At 34.8% G+C, this 14,533-nt stretch overlaps 1 protein-coding gene across 7 annotated transcripts in view; it reads right to left on the bottom strand.

Moving 5' to 3' along the window:
* Positions 1 to 14,533, bottom strand: part of CTNND2 (catenin delta 2) — a 1,127,657-nt gene that overhangs the window by 133,682 nt on the left and 979,442 nt on the right. For all 7 annotated transcript variants that reach the window (XM_043973915.1, XM_043973925.1, XM_043973939.1 and 4 more), the window contains one exon: positions 6,194 to 6,367. In XM_043973915.1, the coding sequence (XP_043829850.1) occupies positions 6,194 to 6,367 (174 nt within the window). The remainder of the gene's footprint in view (positions 1 to 6,193; positions 6,368 to 14,533) is intronic.

The following is a 14,533-nucleotide window of genomic DNA, read 5'->3' on the forward strand; positions in this document are numbered from 1 at the left end:
TTCAGCTACTATCATAGCATCAAAGTTATCTAGTCATAGCACCTTCAGCTGGGGATTCAGAAAAGTCTGTTAATCATATCAACCAACTCTGGAGAGCTAGAAAATAGAAAGAAACTACACTTTGAAAACTAGGAACTGTCTGTCCATTTCTCTAAACTTCCAAATAGACCAAAATTTCCCATAAGAAATTAGTAATTGACATATTTCAGGAATATTTAAATAGAGATGGTTCTCTCAAACCTGCATGTTATTCTTTCTTCCATGCATAAATGGTAGTTTATTATCAGTAATAATAATGACAGTGGTAGCTTGAATTTCTATAGAACATTTTGGGACACAGAATATTTTACATCTATTAAGCTCATTATATCTTAAAGGATTTATAGTTGGAAGGGTATTAGAAGTCACTCATTCCAAGAGAGGCACATAGAGTTTCTAAAATAATCATAAAAAAGAATAACTAATATTTGTATAGTGTTTGAAGGTTTACAAGGTACTTCACAATATTATCTCATTTGATCCTTACAACAACCCTAGAAGGTAGGTGCTATCACTATCCCCTTTTTACAGATAAGGAAACTGAGACAAGGAGCATCTAAGTGACTTAAGATCACACAGTGAGTGTCTGAGGCTAGATTGAACTCGGATCATCTTGACTCTAAAACCAGGGCTCTATCCAGTCTGTGGTTATTTCTACTAGACCAGGCCCGGGTCTACTAGACCTATGTAGCATTTCTATATTTCGATTTCCCAGGATCATAATTAGTTAATTAACTTGCTAATTTGGTCAAAAGGAAAAAAAAGGAATATCAAAGATTTCATTATAGTTTTGAGAATTATCTATATCATGCTACTCCATTATGTATTATTAGTTAATAGATCAATATTTAAATAATTATTGAATGTATCATACCATAAAAGGAAAAAGCCACTGGTTAGAAAAAATGTGTAAATATAAATTGGTGGTGGTTGTGAAATCTCATTATATGCAAATATCTAAGAGCTATGCTCTAACAAATTTCTTTTTTAGTATCTCTGGGTCAAACAGATGTGTTTCTCTTAGGATTAATTTGGGGTTTTAGTAAAGTTCCTGTCTGCTTTTGAGCTTTTAATAACTTAGGTTGTAAATACAATAAAATACAACCAATAGATCACAGTTAAAATCATATTTATTCAAATTTAGGCAAACTATAGTGCATAACTATAAATATCATATTGTTGATGCAATACTGAGATAAACCAAAAATGACTACCAAACAAGAGAAGGTGAATAGGATTGGAATCCCTATCAGCGATAAACAGAAAATTTAGCATTTCTCCTATGCCAGCATATTTCTATTCATATTTACAGCCTGTTATTACTATTTAAAAGCCAACATTTTTACGATGCACAATAATGTTATGAAGACATTTCTTTTTAGTTAAACTATAATATATCAAATCTACTTCCATGTAATAAAAGTCTTCAGATAAGAATATTTGTAAAATGCTTCCTGCATTCTGCACTTTGGGATAGACTTTTGGTCTTGGTCTTAAATTTTAAAAATCATATAAAAAGACAGTAAAAGCAACTAAATCACTACTTTTATCATAAAACACATTTTGAGGGAGTGGGGAGTGATGTAGATAGGAACCTACTGTGTGACCTTAGGCAAGTCACCTTCTCTGGGCCTCAGTTTTCTCATCTATAAAGTGGAAACAATAATACTTGTGTTAGGAGATTCTTTAATATCATAATTATTGATTAACACCTTGTTATGTTTTAGCCATTCAGAGCAGAAAGTAGAAAAATATATCCTACCAGTAACCCTTAGTTCACTTGAAAAAAGAACAGCATTGCATATGAAAATAAATATGAATATTTATGTGGTAATGGCCCTGGCCTAGTTAGGGAACTCATCCATGCAATTCATTTATCCTTTTTTAATGTCAACATTCAACTATTAACTCTCTTGCTTAAAGGCAATGTCACAAGACCCTCAGCCCATAAGGGAACATCTTTAAAAGAAATCATCAAATTGCCTTTGCCAGTGGGGATCATTTACTCCATATATTCATTTTTAATTCTTGCAGACAGTTAATGTGGAGAAGCACATATTTTCAGTTTTAAAATAGTTCCAGAGTGGAACAAAATAGGAAAAATGATGACAGCAGGATACTTAAAAATAAGTGATGCTAGCATTTCCTTGAAAATAAACTATAAAGATATTAATGTCCATTTCTTTAATTTTTCTCTCTGGTACTTTATTGCTTCTAGTTCTATAAAGGTCAATGTTTTTTTTGGGGGGAGGCAGAGGAGAAGGAAAAAAATCAGGTATTTTGTTAAGAGACAAATATAAAACTAGATAAACCGAAAGTCTAATCTAGTTTGTAGATGTACATTTCCAGAAGAAATTATATCATTTCAAAACACAAGTAAAACCCATGAATATTTCAAGTAAGCTGCTTTAAGAAAAGTTGAGTGATTTGTAACAGAGGTAGTATAAACAACGGATTAACATACTTTCAATAAGTATCCAAGAATACTAAGTTTCTATTTTGTCTCCTAATATGTCCTGAGATGTTTAAGATGAGAAATGTAGAGAATCCAAAAACTGTTCTGAACAGTTGAATCAACAGAGATCTATATTCTTGCCTGATGATAGACTTCATCAAGATATCTTTTCTGCATGAAAATTACAATGAGTTTTAACCCATTCTGTCATCCTAAGTTTCTTAGTATAGCACCCATAGCATGGGTGTCTTCCACTCAGGAAGATAAGGGATGTGTCATTTTTACTTCTGAGGAACTCAGAAAGTGGAGGTTGTCCAATTTATGATAATATGGCTCATCATTCTCAATGAGACTAATTTTCTTCTCCAAGCCTCTGAGTCAAGCTGATCAACATCTTCCATAGCTAGGCTGTCACCAGGAAAGCAAAATTACAGAGGTGAGTATGGACAAGGAAAATAACTGTTATAGTAAAATAAAATGGCAATATGGGGGCAGCTAGGTGGCATAGTGGATAGAGCACTGGTCCTGGATTCAGGAGGACCTGCGTTCAAATCTGACCTCAGACACTTAACACTTACTAGTTGTGTGACACTGGGCAAGTCACTTAATCCCAATTGCCTCACTGAATAATAATAATAATAATAATAATAATAATAATAATAATAATGTAGGAGAAGTTTCCTACTGGAAAGGTAGGTTGGGCAGCTAGGTGGCTCAGTGGATAAAGCACTGGCCCTGGCTTCAGGAGTACCTGAGTTCAAATCTGGCCCCAGACACTTGAGACTTACTAGCTGTGTGACCCTGGGAAAGTCATTTAACCCTCATTGCCCTGCAAAAAAAATGGCAATATGATAGGGCCCCTTAGGAAGTATGTTTTGTTTTGTTTTTAACATGGACACCCAGGATGCAGTGGGTGAAGAGAAAGATAGTAGACACATTCTCTGACAGTAGTATTGGGCTACTAAGTCTAGATAGTAGATGTATTTTTAAGTGATAAATGTCTATCCAGACAAAAGACAATTTGGGGATATCTTCAAATCCTAGGGAAATAAGGCAAACTTTCCTTCTTTTGATATATTTTTGTATGTGCCTATATGGAATACCCTTCTTTAGGCTACTTAATCACTACATTAATTTCAATAATTTTCTCTTACTAAATAAGAGAATTTTAGTGGCAAACATCTTTATATTTATGCCACAGAAAATAAGATATATATGTGTGTGTGTGTGTGTGTGTGTGTGTGTGTGTGTGTGTGTGTGTGTGTGTGTGTGTATAATATGCATGTCTACAAAGATTTGGAGCTATGGAAACTTTAAAGGTCATCTTTTCCAACATTTTCATTTTAGAGGCAATGAAAGCGAGGTCAAGGGCAATTAGGTGATTTGACCAATATTATGTAAATAGTAAGTAGCAAAAGAGCTAGAAATTCTTCTTAGGATTTTGGATTCCAAATCTAGTGCTCTTTCCATGGAACCAGTATTTTTCATCAATATGATTAAGGAAAAAGAAAAAAATAACAGATAAAAGCTTAAAAGGATCCAACAACAAATGGCAAAGATGGCATGGTTATCATATCTGCAGATGGCACAAAATTGGCAGGGATATTGAAAGACAGAATTAGGATTCAACAAGATCCTAATAGGCTAGATTATTGGACCAAACCTAAGAAAATGAAATTTAAGAAGGTTACATGTAAAGATGTACACATGGGTTCAGAATATTATCTTGACAAGTAGAGGAAGAGGAGATATGATTAGGCAACCGTTTCTCTGAAAAAGACCCAGGAGTTTTAGTGGACTGAAAGCTCAGTATGAGATAACAGTGTGATAAGACAGCCAAGAAAACTAATGTGATCTTAGGCTGCATTAAAAGAAATCCAGAATAGAGAAGGTGATGGTTCTGCTGTTCTCTGCTCTGCTCAGACCACATCTGAAACACTGGGTTCATTATGGGGTACCTCATTTTGTCAAAATTACTTGATAAACTGGACAGGATCAGAAAAAGGCAACCATTATGGTAAAGTGCCTTGAGTTTATGCTGTATAAATGGAGGAAATAGTTGAAGGAATTAAGGACTTTTAGCATGGAGAACAGAAGACTCAGAGGATATGGTAACTGTTTTCAAATATTTGAAGGGCTGTCAAGTGAGATATGGATTACACATGTTCTGTTTGGTCCTGGAGGGTGGCACTGACTTATGAGTAAAAGTTGTAAAAAGGTGAATTTAAGTTTCATGGCAGAAAAAATGCTATCAGCCCGAAAGCAGAATCGATTGCCACAGGAAATCATAGGGTTTTCCCCACTGGGGGTTGGGGGCGGGGTCTTCAGACAAAGGCTGGAGTGCTCCTTGTGAGACATACTGAATGGGGGTTACTCATTAAAAGGTATGGGCTGCATTCCAACTCTGAAATTCCATTCAATGGTTTCCATTCTATTTATTCTCTCACTGACTTTGCATTGTCACTATGGGTGACCAGGAATCCAGGAATGTCATTTCTTCACTATTCTCATGCCCACACCACTACTTTCAAATTCCCCTTTTAGCATGTCTTCCCCTATTAGAATGTAAACTCTTTGAAGGCAGAGGCTTTCTTTTGCTCTTATTTTTACTCCTAGCACTAGGCACAGTGCCTGGCACACAGTAAATCCCTAATAAATGTTGGTGACTTGAAGTGACTTGATATTCTATCATTATTTAAAACAAACTAGGGGCAGCTAGGTGGCGCAGTGGATAAAGCACTGGCCCTGGATTCAGGAGGACCTGAGTTCAAATATGGACTCAGACACTTGACACTTCCTAGCTGTGTGACCCTAGGCAAGTCACTTAACCCCCATTGTCCCACAAAAAAAACCAAACAACAACAAAAAAACCCTATATTAATTTCTTTCTTGAAGAGACACAGTATAGGTAATATCAGATACAGACTTACTACTAATAGAGTTAGGCACAGTCAGGAAATGTGTAAGTTCAGATCTAGTTTTTGGCTCTTCTAAGCTATGAACAAATCAGTCAATCCTTTGAGTCTCAGTTTTCTTATCTGCAAAATGGGATTAATAAAACCTGTAATACCTACATAAAAAGGATTATAGTGAAGGATAAATGAGATAATTCATACAAAAAGACTTAGCAAATCATAAAGTTGTTGTATATTCCATTGCTCCCTCCTTTGACAGTTATGAACAATGTTTCAAAAATGCTAGGAAGTTATGGTCTTTTACAAAGGTGAATTGTTGGTAGTATAATTACAAAAATGAATGGAAAGCAAATTACATTACTTTCCTCTTACTATACTTAAACATACTGTAACTTGTTCTCATAAGCTGGCTATCATCAAGTATCTCTGAACAATTTAATAGCTTCTTTTCAATATATGTGCACACACACACATAGACATATATATGTGTATATTTATATTCCCCAATTACATGTTGTAACAATTTTTAACATTTAAAAAAAGCTTTGAGTTCCAAATTCTATCCCTCCCTCCCTAATTTAGTAGATTCTCAAGAGAAATACTTAAGATATATTTGCCTAAATTTAAAAATTAAATTCAACTGACCTTTCAAAATAGTCTTACAAAATGATTGAAAGGTGCCCATTTGGTGGAATTGCAACTATATTTCCCATTTCTAGATCTTTATTTTTTACTTAGAATTAGTTACAAATTCAGATTTTTTTTGGTGAGTAATGGATCATACCTTCCAGCTACCTGCAGCCAAATTCTGCAGGGCACCTGCTGCACCTTCCAGAGTGTCTGGGTTTGAGCACTCAGAAAGAAGTGTGAGGTAGGGTTTGACTATTGAAGGGTGCCACAGCATCTGGATTCCTTTTGGTGGTTCTGCACAGTCGGGCAGAGGTCCTACGCCATCCCACTGTGGAAGAAAAATATGAGGCAAAATGTCATTACAAAATTTCCTTGAAGCTTCTCACATTCTTTTCTTTAGAAGACATCAAGGATTCTCAATACAAGATGGATTATGTGTCTGACATTAGAGATTACCAAGCAAAACATTTCTACTAACTCTATATTTAAGTAATTTTTAAAAAATCCTTGATTCTGAACATTTTATTTGTAAGAAAATGTAGGACAAATATTTTCTGATTATTAAGGAAAAGTTGAAATGTTAATGTGTGCTAATAATTAAAGAGAAAAAAAAGTATTTTGCTGTCATATGTAATTTCAAGTATTTCATCATTTTTCTTGAATAGGCAAAAGACCAATACTTTAATTAAAGAATTTGCATCTCTTTAGATTATAATAAAGCCTAATCTTATCATATGTTAAGCTGAGTCTTAACATAAGGAAATATCTATCTTTCCATTAGAGGTCATTAAAAAATTGTTTTCCATTATGTGAGAGATTGGCTTCTTAGTAACAATCCATGGTCAGGCCATATAAAGTTGACTTAGTACTTGTATGCTGTTTCCTTTGAACTAACAGACCTTTATCTTCTTCAAGCCAAAAGTTAAAAAAAAAAGTACAAATAGAAAGTAAGTTGGCCCTCTAAGAGTGTATCAGTTTCATTATTTGAGACTGACAGCTCTGATACAAGATTCATTACATTTGGACAGATAGGAACATCAAGAGGAGGGCAGCATTGCTTTGTGGCATTATCAGCTTCCATGAGGCAGTAGTAAAATTGGCTGCTCAAAGGATAGAAGCTCAATGCTATTAAATTCATCTCCTAGTGCAATGGAGAAAGCAAAATAAATACTGGTTTTTATCCCTTCTATATCTAATTTTTCATCTTATGGAAGAATCCTGGAACTATAAATATAATTTTTCATGACTGTCTCTTGATATAAAAGATAGCATCCCATGTTATGAACAGCCTTTCACTTGGCATGGACAGTTGTGCCTATTTGCTCTTAGTAAGAAGTCCATACTTGGATAGAATCCTTTTGTGAATAACGGCATTTTGTCGGAATGGGAAGGAAGCATAGTTGAGAATATTCTCTAACATAAAAACTATTTTTGACAGATTATGTGTTGTGATATAACATGGGGACAACGAGGTGTAGCAGTGGATGGAATGCTAGGTCTGAAGTCAGGAATATTCATCTTTCTAAGTTCAAATCTGGCCTCAGACATTTGCTAGCTGTGTGACCCTGGGCAAGTCACTTAACCCTGTTTGTGACAATTTTCTCATCTATAAAATGAGGTGCAGAAGGAAATGGCAAACCACTCCAGTATCTTTGCCAGGAAAACCCCAAAAGGGGTCATGAAGAGTCAGACTTGACTGAAAATTGACTGAGCAACCGAAAACATTACGTGATACTTGCTATGGAAATTGTGTTAACTCTATAGGATCATAGATTTAAAGCTAGAAGGGAACCATAGAGGACATCGAGTCAAAGACCTTGTTTTATAGATGAAGAAACTGAAGCATAGAAAGATTAAGTGAAATTTCCAGGGTCACAAATCTTTTAAGTATCTGAGACAGGATTTTAACTTGGGTCTTCTTGACTGCAAGGCCAGAACTCTCCACTATGCCACAAAGTTTCCATTTCTGGCAGGATATTGTTTTCCCTCCCTCCATTCGTTCGTTCGTTCCTTCCTTCCTTCTTTCCTTCCTTCCTTCCTTCCTTCCCTCCTTCCTTCCTTCCTTCCCTCCTTCCTTTCTCTTTCTTTCTTTCTTTTGGCAGGTCAATGAGGGTGAAATAACTTGCCCAGGGTCACACAGCTAGTAAGTGTCAAATGTCTGAGGCCAGATCTGAACTCAGGTCTTCCTGAATCCAGGGCCTGTGCTTTATCCATGCACTACCTAGCTACCTTTATTGTCCTCTTTTTTCTAGATTCTTTGCTATAAAGTATGATGAATGGTTAAATAAGTATATAATTTTTCTACTCCTGTAGGATATGCCCCCTCTAGCTCTTATATAAATATCTTTTTATTGCATTCCCTTTTAAATAGTTATTGAGAGAATCAGAAAGAAATAAAAAGGACACCTGACATGAATAAGGATAATCATTGATGGCAACTAGAGATGTAGTTCAAACTATTTTTTGTTTTCTATTCTAGACCCTTGTTCATACATCAGCATGCTATTAGTAAAGAAAAAGAAATATTTTAATGTCAGATGATATACCCACACTTAATATAGATCCTTTATTAAATCTTTTTTCTAAGTTATAAGAGGAAAATGTCCATCAAAACACATCTCAGAAGTAAACATACTGTGAATCTCAATCATTAGAAAATATGGTAAGGAGTTTTGCAGATATATTAAAGAGAGAAAGGAAATAATGAGGATAGTAAAATGGCTATTCTGTACATGAAAACTTTCAGGAAAAATCAAGACATCCATTTAGAAGGAGATTCTTTGAGAAAACAATGACTATAATTAGTTTTTCTAATAACAGAAACTTGTCACATAGTATAAAGAACAATAACATCTAAATGCACTTTCTGTGGAATGATCATACTTTTTTTGTATATTTAATAGCCCAGATGGTGGACCTTTTTTTTTTTTAGTTTCACAAGCATTGCTACAGGTAAGACAAGTTTTATGCAAAAGGAATCCAAAAGTACAGTGAATCTTGAGCTTTTTTAGTGAAAAATTCTCTAAAACCTGACATATGAAAATAAGATGCAAAAAATAAGAACTTTCCCATGTTATGAGAGGAGACTTTTTAAGCAAAATGAAGTGTTGGAATGAGAACTTGCTTCTCCAAGCACCAACCCTTGGCAGTATCAGCCTAAACCTTTTGAATGGATTCCCTGAGTGGTTCCCGAGATATTTCTGCTGAATAGAGTAACCTTATGTTCAAGTTCCAAAATCAGGCAAAGATCCAAATGAGATAAAACTGAAGGAAGAAAAATGGAATTATGGTGAAAATAAAGTCTAATGTATTTCGGGGCTACTCTCTTTCCTTAATAAAAAAATTTTAATACTGATTTTATATTTAATAGTGTTTCCAACACTAACTGCTTCTGGATAATCTTAACAAACAAGACATGGAAAAAATTGAGACAAGATTCAGTCTATGAGTTCCCATTTTCTTTTATAGCTTCTTTAAAAAATACTATTAAAGGGGCAGCTAGGTGGAGCAGCGGATAGAGCACCGGCCCTGGAGTCAGGAGGACCTGAGTTCGGATCCGACCTCAGACACTTAACACTTACTGGCTGGTGTGACCCTGGGCAAGTCACTTGACCCCAATTGCCTCACCAAAAAAAAAATACTATTAAAAGTAACTCAGAGGGGGCAGCTAGTGGTGCAGCGGATAAAACACTGGCCCTGGATTCAGGATGACCTGAGTTCAAGCCTGGCCTCAGACACTTGACACTTACTAGCTGTGTGACCCTGGGCAAATCACTTAACCTTCGTTGCCCTGCAAAAAAAGTAACTCAGAGCATAAGAATATTTATATAAATTGATGCAAAGGTAAGCAGGGTAATGTAGGCCATGACCACAGCAATAAGAAGAAACAAAAGCTCACATTGTGGTATATTATTATACATATTAATTACAATTACCAAACTTATCCCTGAAGAAGAGATGAGACAATGTACTTCCCTCCCTTTTGGGAAAGGATGAGGGACTATGGATGTGGAACATCTCATATATTATTGTTTAATGTATTATTTTTTGCTGAACTGATTTTTTCTTTCTTTTTAAACTGTCTGGCCTGCTATCCAGAGGAGGGTGGCAGATTATACTAAAAAATGAAGGTGAATATACTAACAAAAGTTATCAACATAATTTTCAAAAAAGCACTGTTAGATGTGCAAACTGGACTTTTCATATATTGGCCTCTTACGGGAATTCTATTATGAAAAACAAGCTACAATTTGGTAAGTAAGAATTCATTCATTTTTTATAACAGAATGATGATAATATTTTGATATAGATATATGACTAAGATAACTTTCTTCTAAAGACATCTAATTAGTCTTGCCATGGTAATTTTATCCTGAAGTTACCTTAGGATATTTGCTGCCAAACCAAGTGTAGGTTCTATAGTAAACTTAACCTCAGCCCTTGGAAAAATGGACATACATTTGCAGGTAGGTGGCATAGTACATAGGGCGTCAACCCTGAAGCAAGCAAGATCTGAACTCAAATCTGGGTTAGACACATTAGGTTTGTCACTTTGGGCAAGTTGCTTAACCTGTGCCTCAATTCTTTATCTGTAAAACAGAGATAATAATGACACCTTAGCTCTAGGGTTATTGTGAAGATCAAATGAGATCATATTGGTAATAAAATTGCATTATTAGGTACTTAATATGTGCTGTTTACTTATTTCCTTCCTTATCACCAGTGACTGTGCTAAGTTGTAAAAAAGATTAACAACTTTTTATCACTCTCAAACTTATGATTATCATAAACATTAGATACTTGCAATATATAATGATATATTTTCTAGGATTGAAGATACTGTGTATGGCAATAGTTTTTCCTTGAGGGTCAAGCCCTCCATCCATGCTATTGCTAAGACCTCTTAGAGAAGGGAGGATTGAAATGTACACAGGTTGAAAGTATCCTAATTTCAAAAATCATCTGAGATTTTTTCACCCAAGCCCAGGGATTCAGAGCCTAGACAACATACAGAAACAATGTACAAATAAGTAGGTTAACAAATGGCCTTAAACTCCTCAAAAATTGTTTCTGTCCCTTGCTGTTTGATTCAAGAACAAGTCACATAAACTCTTTGAACTGCATTTTCTTTGTCTATAAAACGAGAGAATGAGACCAGAATCCTAACCTCCATGGAAAGGGGTCTGTCATAGGAACTTCTACTATTTTGGTAACTGTATTTTAAAATAACTGGTTTCTTTTGTAATACTATGTATTTTTATTTTATGTTTTTAAAAAACATTATTCTGAGAAGAGGTCCATAGGTGTCACCTATGCCAAAGGAGACACACTAGGTATACAAATAATGGTTAAGAACCCCTGGACTATATGATGTCTACGGTAACTTCTACCTCTAAATCCTATGAATGCAATAATAATATCTTCTCATGCCCTTATATAGTCAGAGTTCTAAGCCAATCAGAAGGAAAATAGAAATACACTAGATGCTATAGCTTTTTTATAACAATTTCTCTAAGGAAAAGGAATGGCGATTAAGTAGATCTCAGACTTATAACTATTTACCTAGAACATTGAAACATGATCCAGTATAGTGGTACTATTTGATGAAAGACTTTATCACTCAGGGCTTTTTTGCCCTGTATTTTAGAAATGCTCTCACAAAAAGGTAGATTTTTTGCCTCTGTAGAAAAAGGTTCATCCTTTGGTATTTAGTATATGACAGCAAGGATAGGGTGGCATGGGGAGAATTGACAGTATTCTGAGAGATTTTAAAAATGGGAAATACATCACTCTTTGATGGTCAAAGACTTCAAATTGAGTATTAGAAATAACAACTAATTGTTCCTGCATAGAAGGTATTGGGTTTTCAGGAAAAGAACACAAATGAAGGAATGTTTTCAATACAAGGTGACAAAAGCTTTTCTTTGGACTTATATTTGACAACAGATTTTAAGATTTTTTTTGTTTTCCCCAGGGTTTAAAATTTATTAACAGATTTTTATCCTGGTGGCTTTAAAAAGAGGGCAATAGGATGTCATTTACAGAGAAAGCTATAACTTCAGGAAAAAAAAACAACTGTACAATATAATAAAGTCAGAAAGTTAAAAAGAAAAGTTCAGCTTGTAGTATGCTACCCCCCCCCCCAATCTTTTCTTTAGCATGAACCAAACTTCAATGAGTCAGTGGATACAATTCTCACAATGAATTTCTATTGACACTATAAGGTTTCAACAACATATCACTGTATACAAAAATACTTTTGTGATTCCACATTGTGGCTAGCTAAATTCCCCAAGCCAATGCCAGCAGAATGCAACTTATAATAGCTTCTTAATGTTGATAGGCTTCTACTATAGTCCTGATAACAGACTATGGTCCAAGCACCAGCCAAGCTAAGTACATAGACTAATTAATAGTAGTCTGGCCTTAAGAGCATGAAAATTTTGGTCATATACATTGGTGGGGGGAAACATAACATGGTCTTCATTCCATGAAACCCCCTTCCACTTTCTTAATTTAATGGTGGCCAAAAAAAAAAGCCTGTTAAAATTGCACAATTTGTAGATAATCTATATATCATTAATTTAATGGTTAACCTTCTAAATATGAGATCTTTGACCTATGAGTAGACATTAAGAAGAAAGGAAACTTATCAATATTGTTATTCTTGTTATAAATGAAAACAGAAGATTTGAGGGTTGTTGCTAAATTGAAAGATGGATTGAAGGTTATCCTAGGAGAACCATTGAAGAGTTGATTCCATTATACATCCAAAGGCATGAAGCATTGTTTCATGGGATACTCAGTGATCTTACTTTATCATTCTCATGATAAACATAAGCAAAATGTCTGCTGGGAAGATAATTGTTATCATTGAAAGAACATTTATTAAATAACTACTCTGTGTCAGACCATATGGTAAGTGCCAAGATTTAAACACAAAAGCACAACAGCCCTTGTCCTCAAGGAGCTTACATTTTTTTTTAAAATAAAAGTATTTTATTATTTTCTAGTTATAATGTAGAGATAGTTTTCAGCATTTGTTTAAATAAGATTTCCAATTTCAAATTTTCTCCCTCCCTCCTCCCCTCCCCTAGACAGCAGGCAATCCGATATAGGTTTATACACACACACACACACACACACACACACACACACACACACACACACAAGAAATAGTATGGTTCAATCAGCATCCATATTCCACAGTTCTTTTTTTTTCTGGATTTGGAGAAACTTTTCCATCATGAGTTCCCTGGAACTTTCTTGTACCATTGGATTGGTGAGAAGAATCCAGTCTATCACAGTTGATCAACACATAATGTTGATGATACTGTGTATAATATTCTTCTAGTTCTGCTCATCTCACTCATCATCAGTTCATGCAAGTCCTTCCAGGTTTCTCTGAACTCCTCCTGCTCATCATTTCTTACAGCACAATAGAATTCCATTACATTCATATACTACAACTTGTTCAGCCATTCCCCAGCTGATGGGTAACCCCTCAATTTCCAATTCCTTGCCACCACAAAAAGAGCAGCTATAAATATTTTTGAACATGTGGGTTCTTTTCCCTTTTCTATGATCAAGGAGCTTACACCTTAATGGAAACATGTTTATACATACTGGTTTATACTACACACAAAGTAGATGAAAATTTCCTTCCTTAGAAAGGAGGATATTAGCATGGGTTGAGGGGAGGGGAGAGAGGCAGGAAAGCCTGCAGAGAATAGCACCTGAGTTGAATCTTTTAGATAAATTAGGGATTACAGGAAGCAAAGAAAAGAAAGGAGAGAATTTCAAGCATGGGGAACAGCCAGTGTACAAAGCAGAGAGATGGAAGAAAGATCATCGTGATGTGTGAAGAACAGCAAATAGGTCACCATGCCTAGACTATGTGTAATGAATAAGAAAACTGGAAATGTAGGAAAGAACAAAATTATAAAGAATTTTAAAGGCCAAATAGAATGTTCTGAAGGTGAGGAAGTAGAGAAAATCCATTAATATCTCAACAAGACATAATTTACCCCCAAATATATCAAGGTATTCAAATACTTGGTGACTTTTAATGCATTGGTTCGCATAGAGGAGGACAATGAAAAATATGTTGAGCAATATGGCTCAGGATTAAGAAAGAAAAAAGGCCTAAAACTTAGAGTTTAAACAGGGTTTTTTAAAATGCGTGTGTGTATACATATGTAATATATGTGTATAAAGCTCCAACTTAACTTTTTTAATGAGCTATTGACATAAAAATTGAGGGAAAGGATTTTTTAAAAAAAGATATGAGCATCACCATTCTTATAGTAGCTTACACAATGTAGAGTGACTAGATCATAAAGGCCAAAAGAGTTTAGAAACCAACTCAATCAGATACATTTTATCTTTTTGACAAATGGTGAAATATAATATCTAAGGGAGCACCTTGTATCAAATGATCTATTGAGATCATTTAGTCTTAAAACTTATCTTATAACCCATAAATAATGTTCAA

The sequence above is a fragment of the Dromiciops gliroides genome, chromosome 1 (genome assembly GCF_019393635.1).
Source record: "Dromiciops gliroides isolate mDroGli1 chromosome 1, mDroGli1.pri, whole genome shotgun sequence".
Lineage (NCBI taxonomy): Eukaryota > Metazoa > Chordata > Mammalia > Microbiotheria > Microbiotheriidae > Dromiciops > Dromiciops gliroides.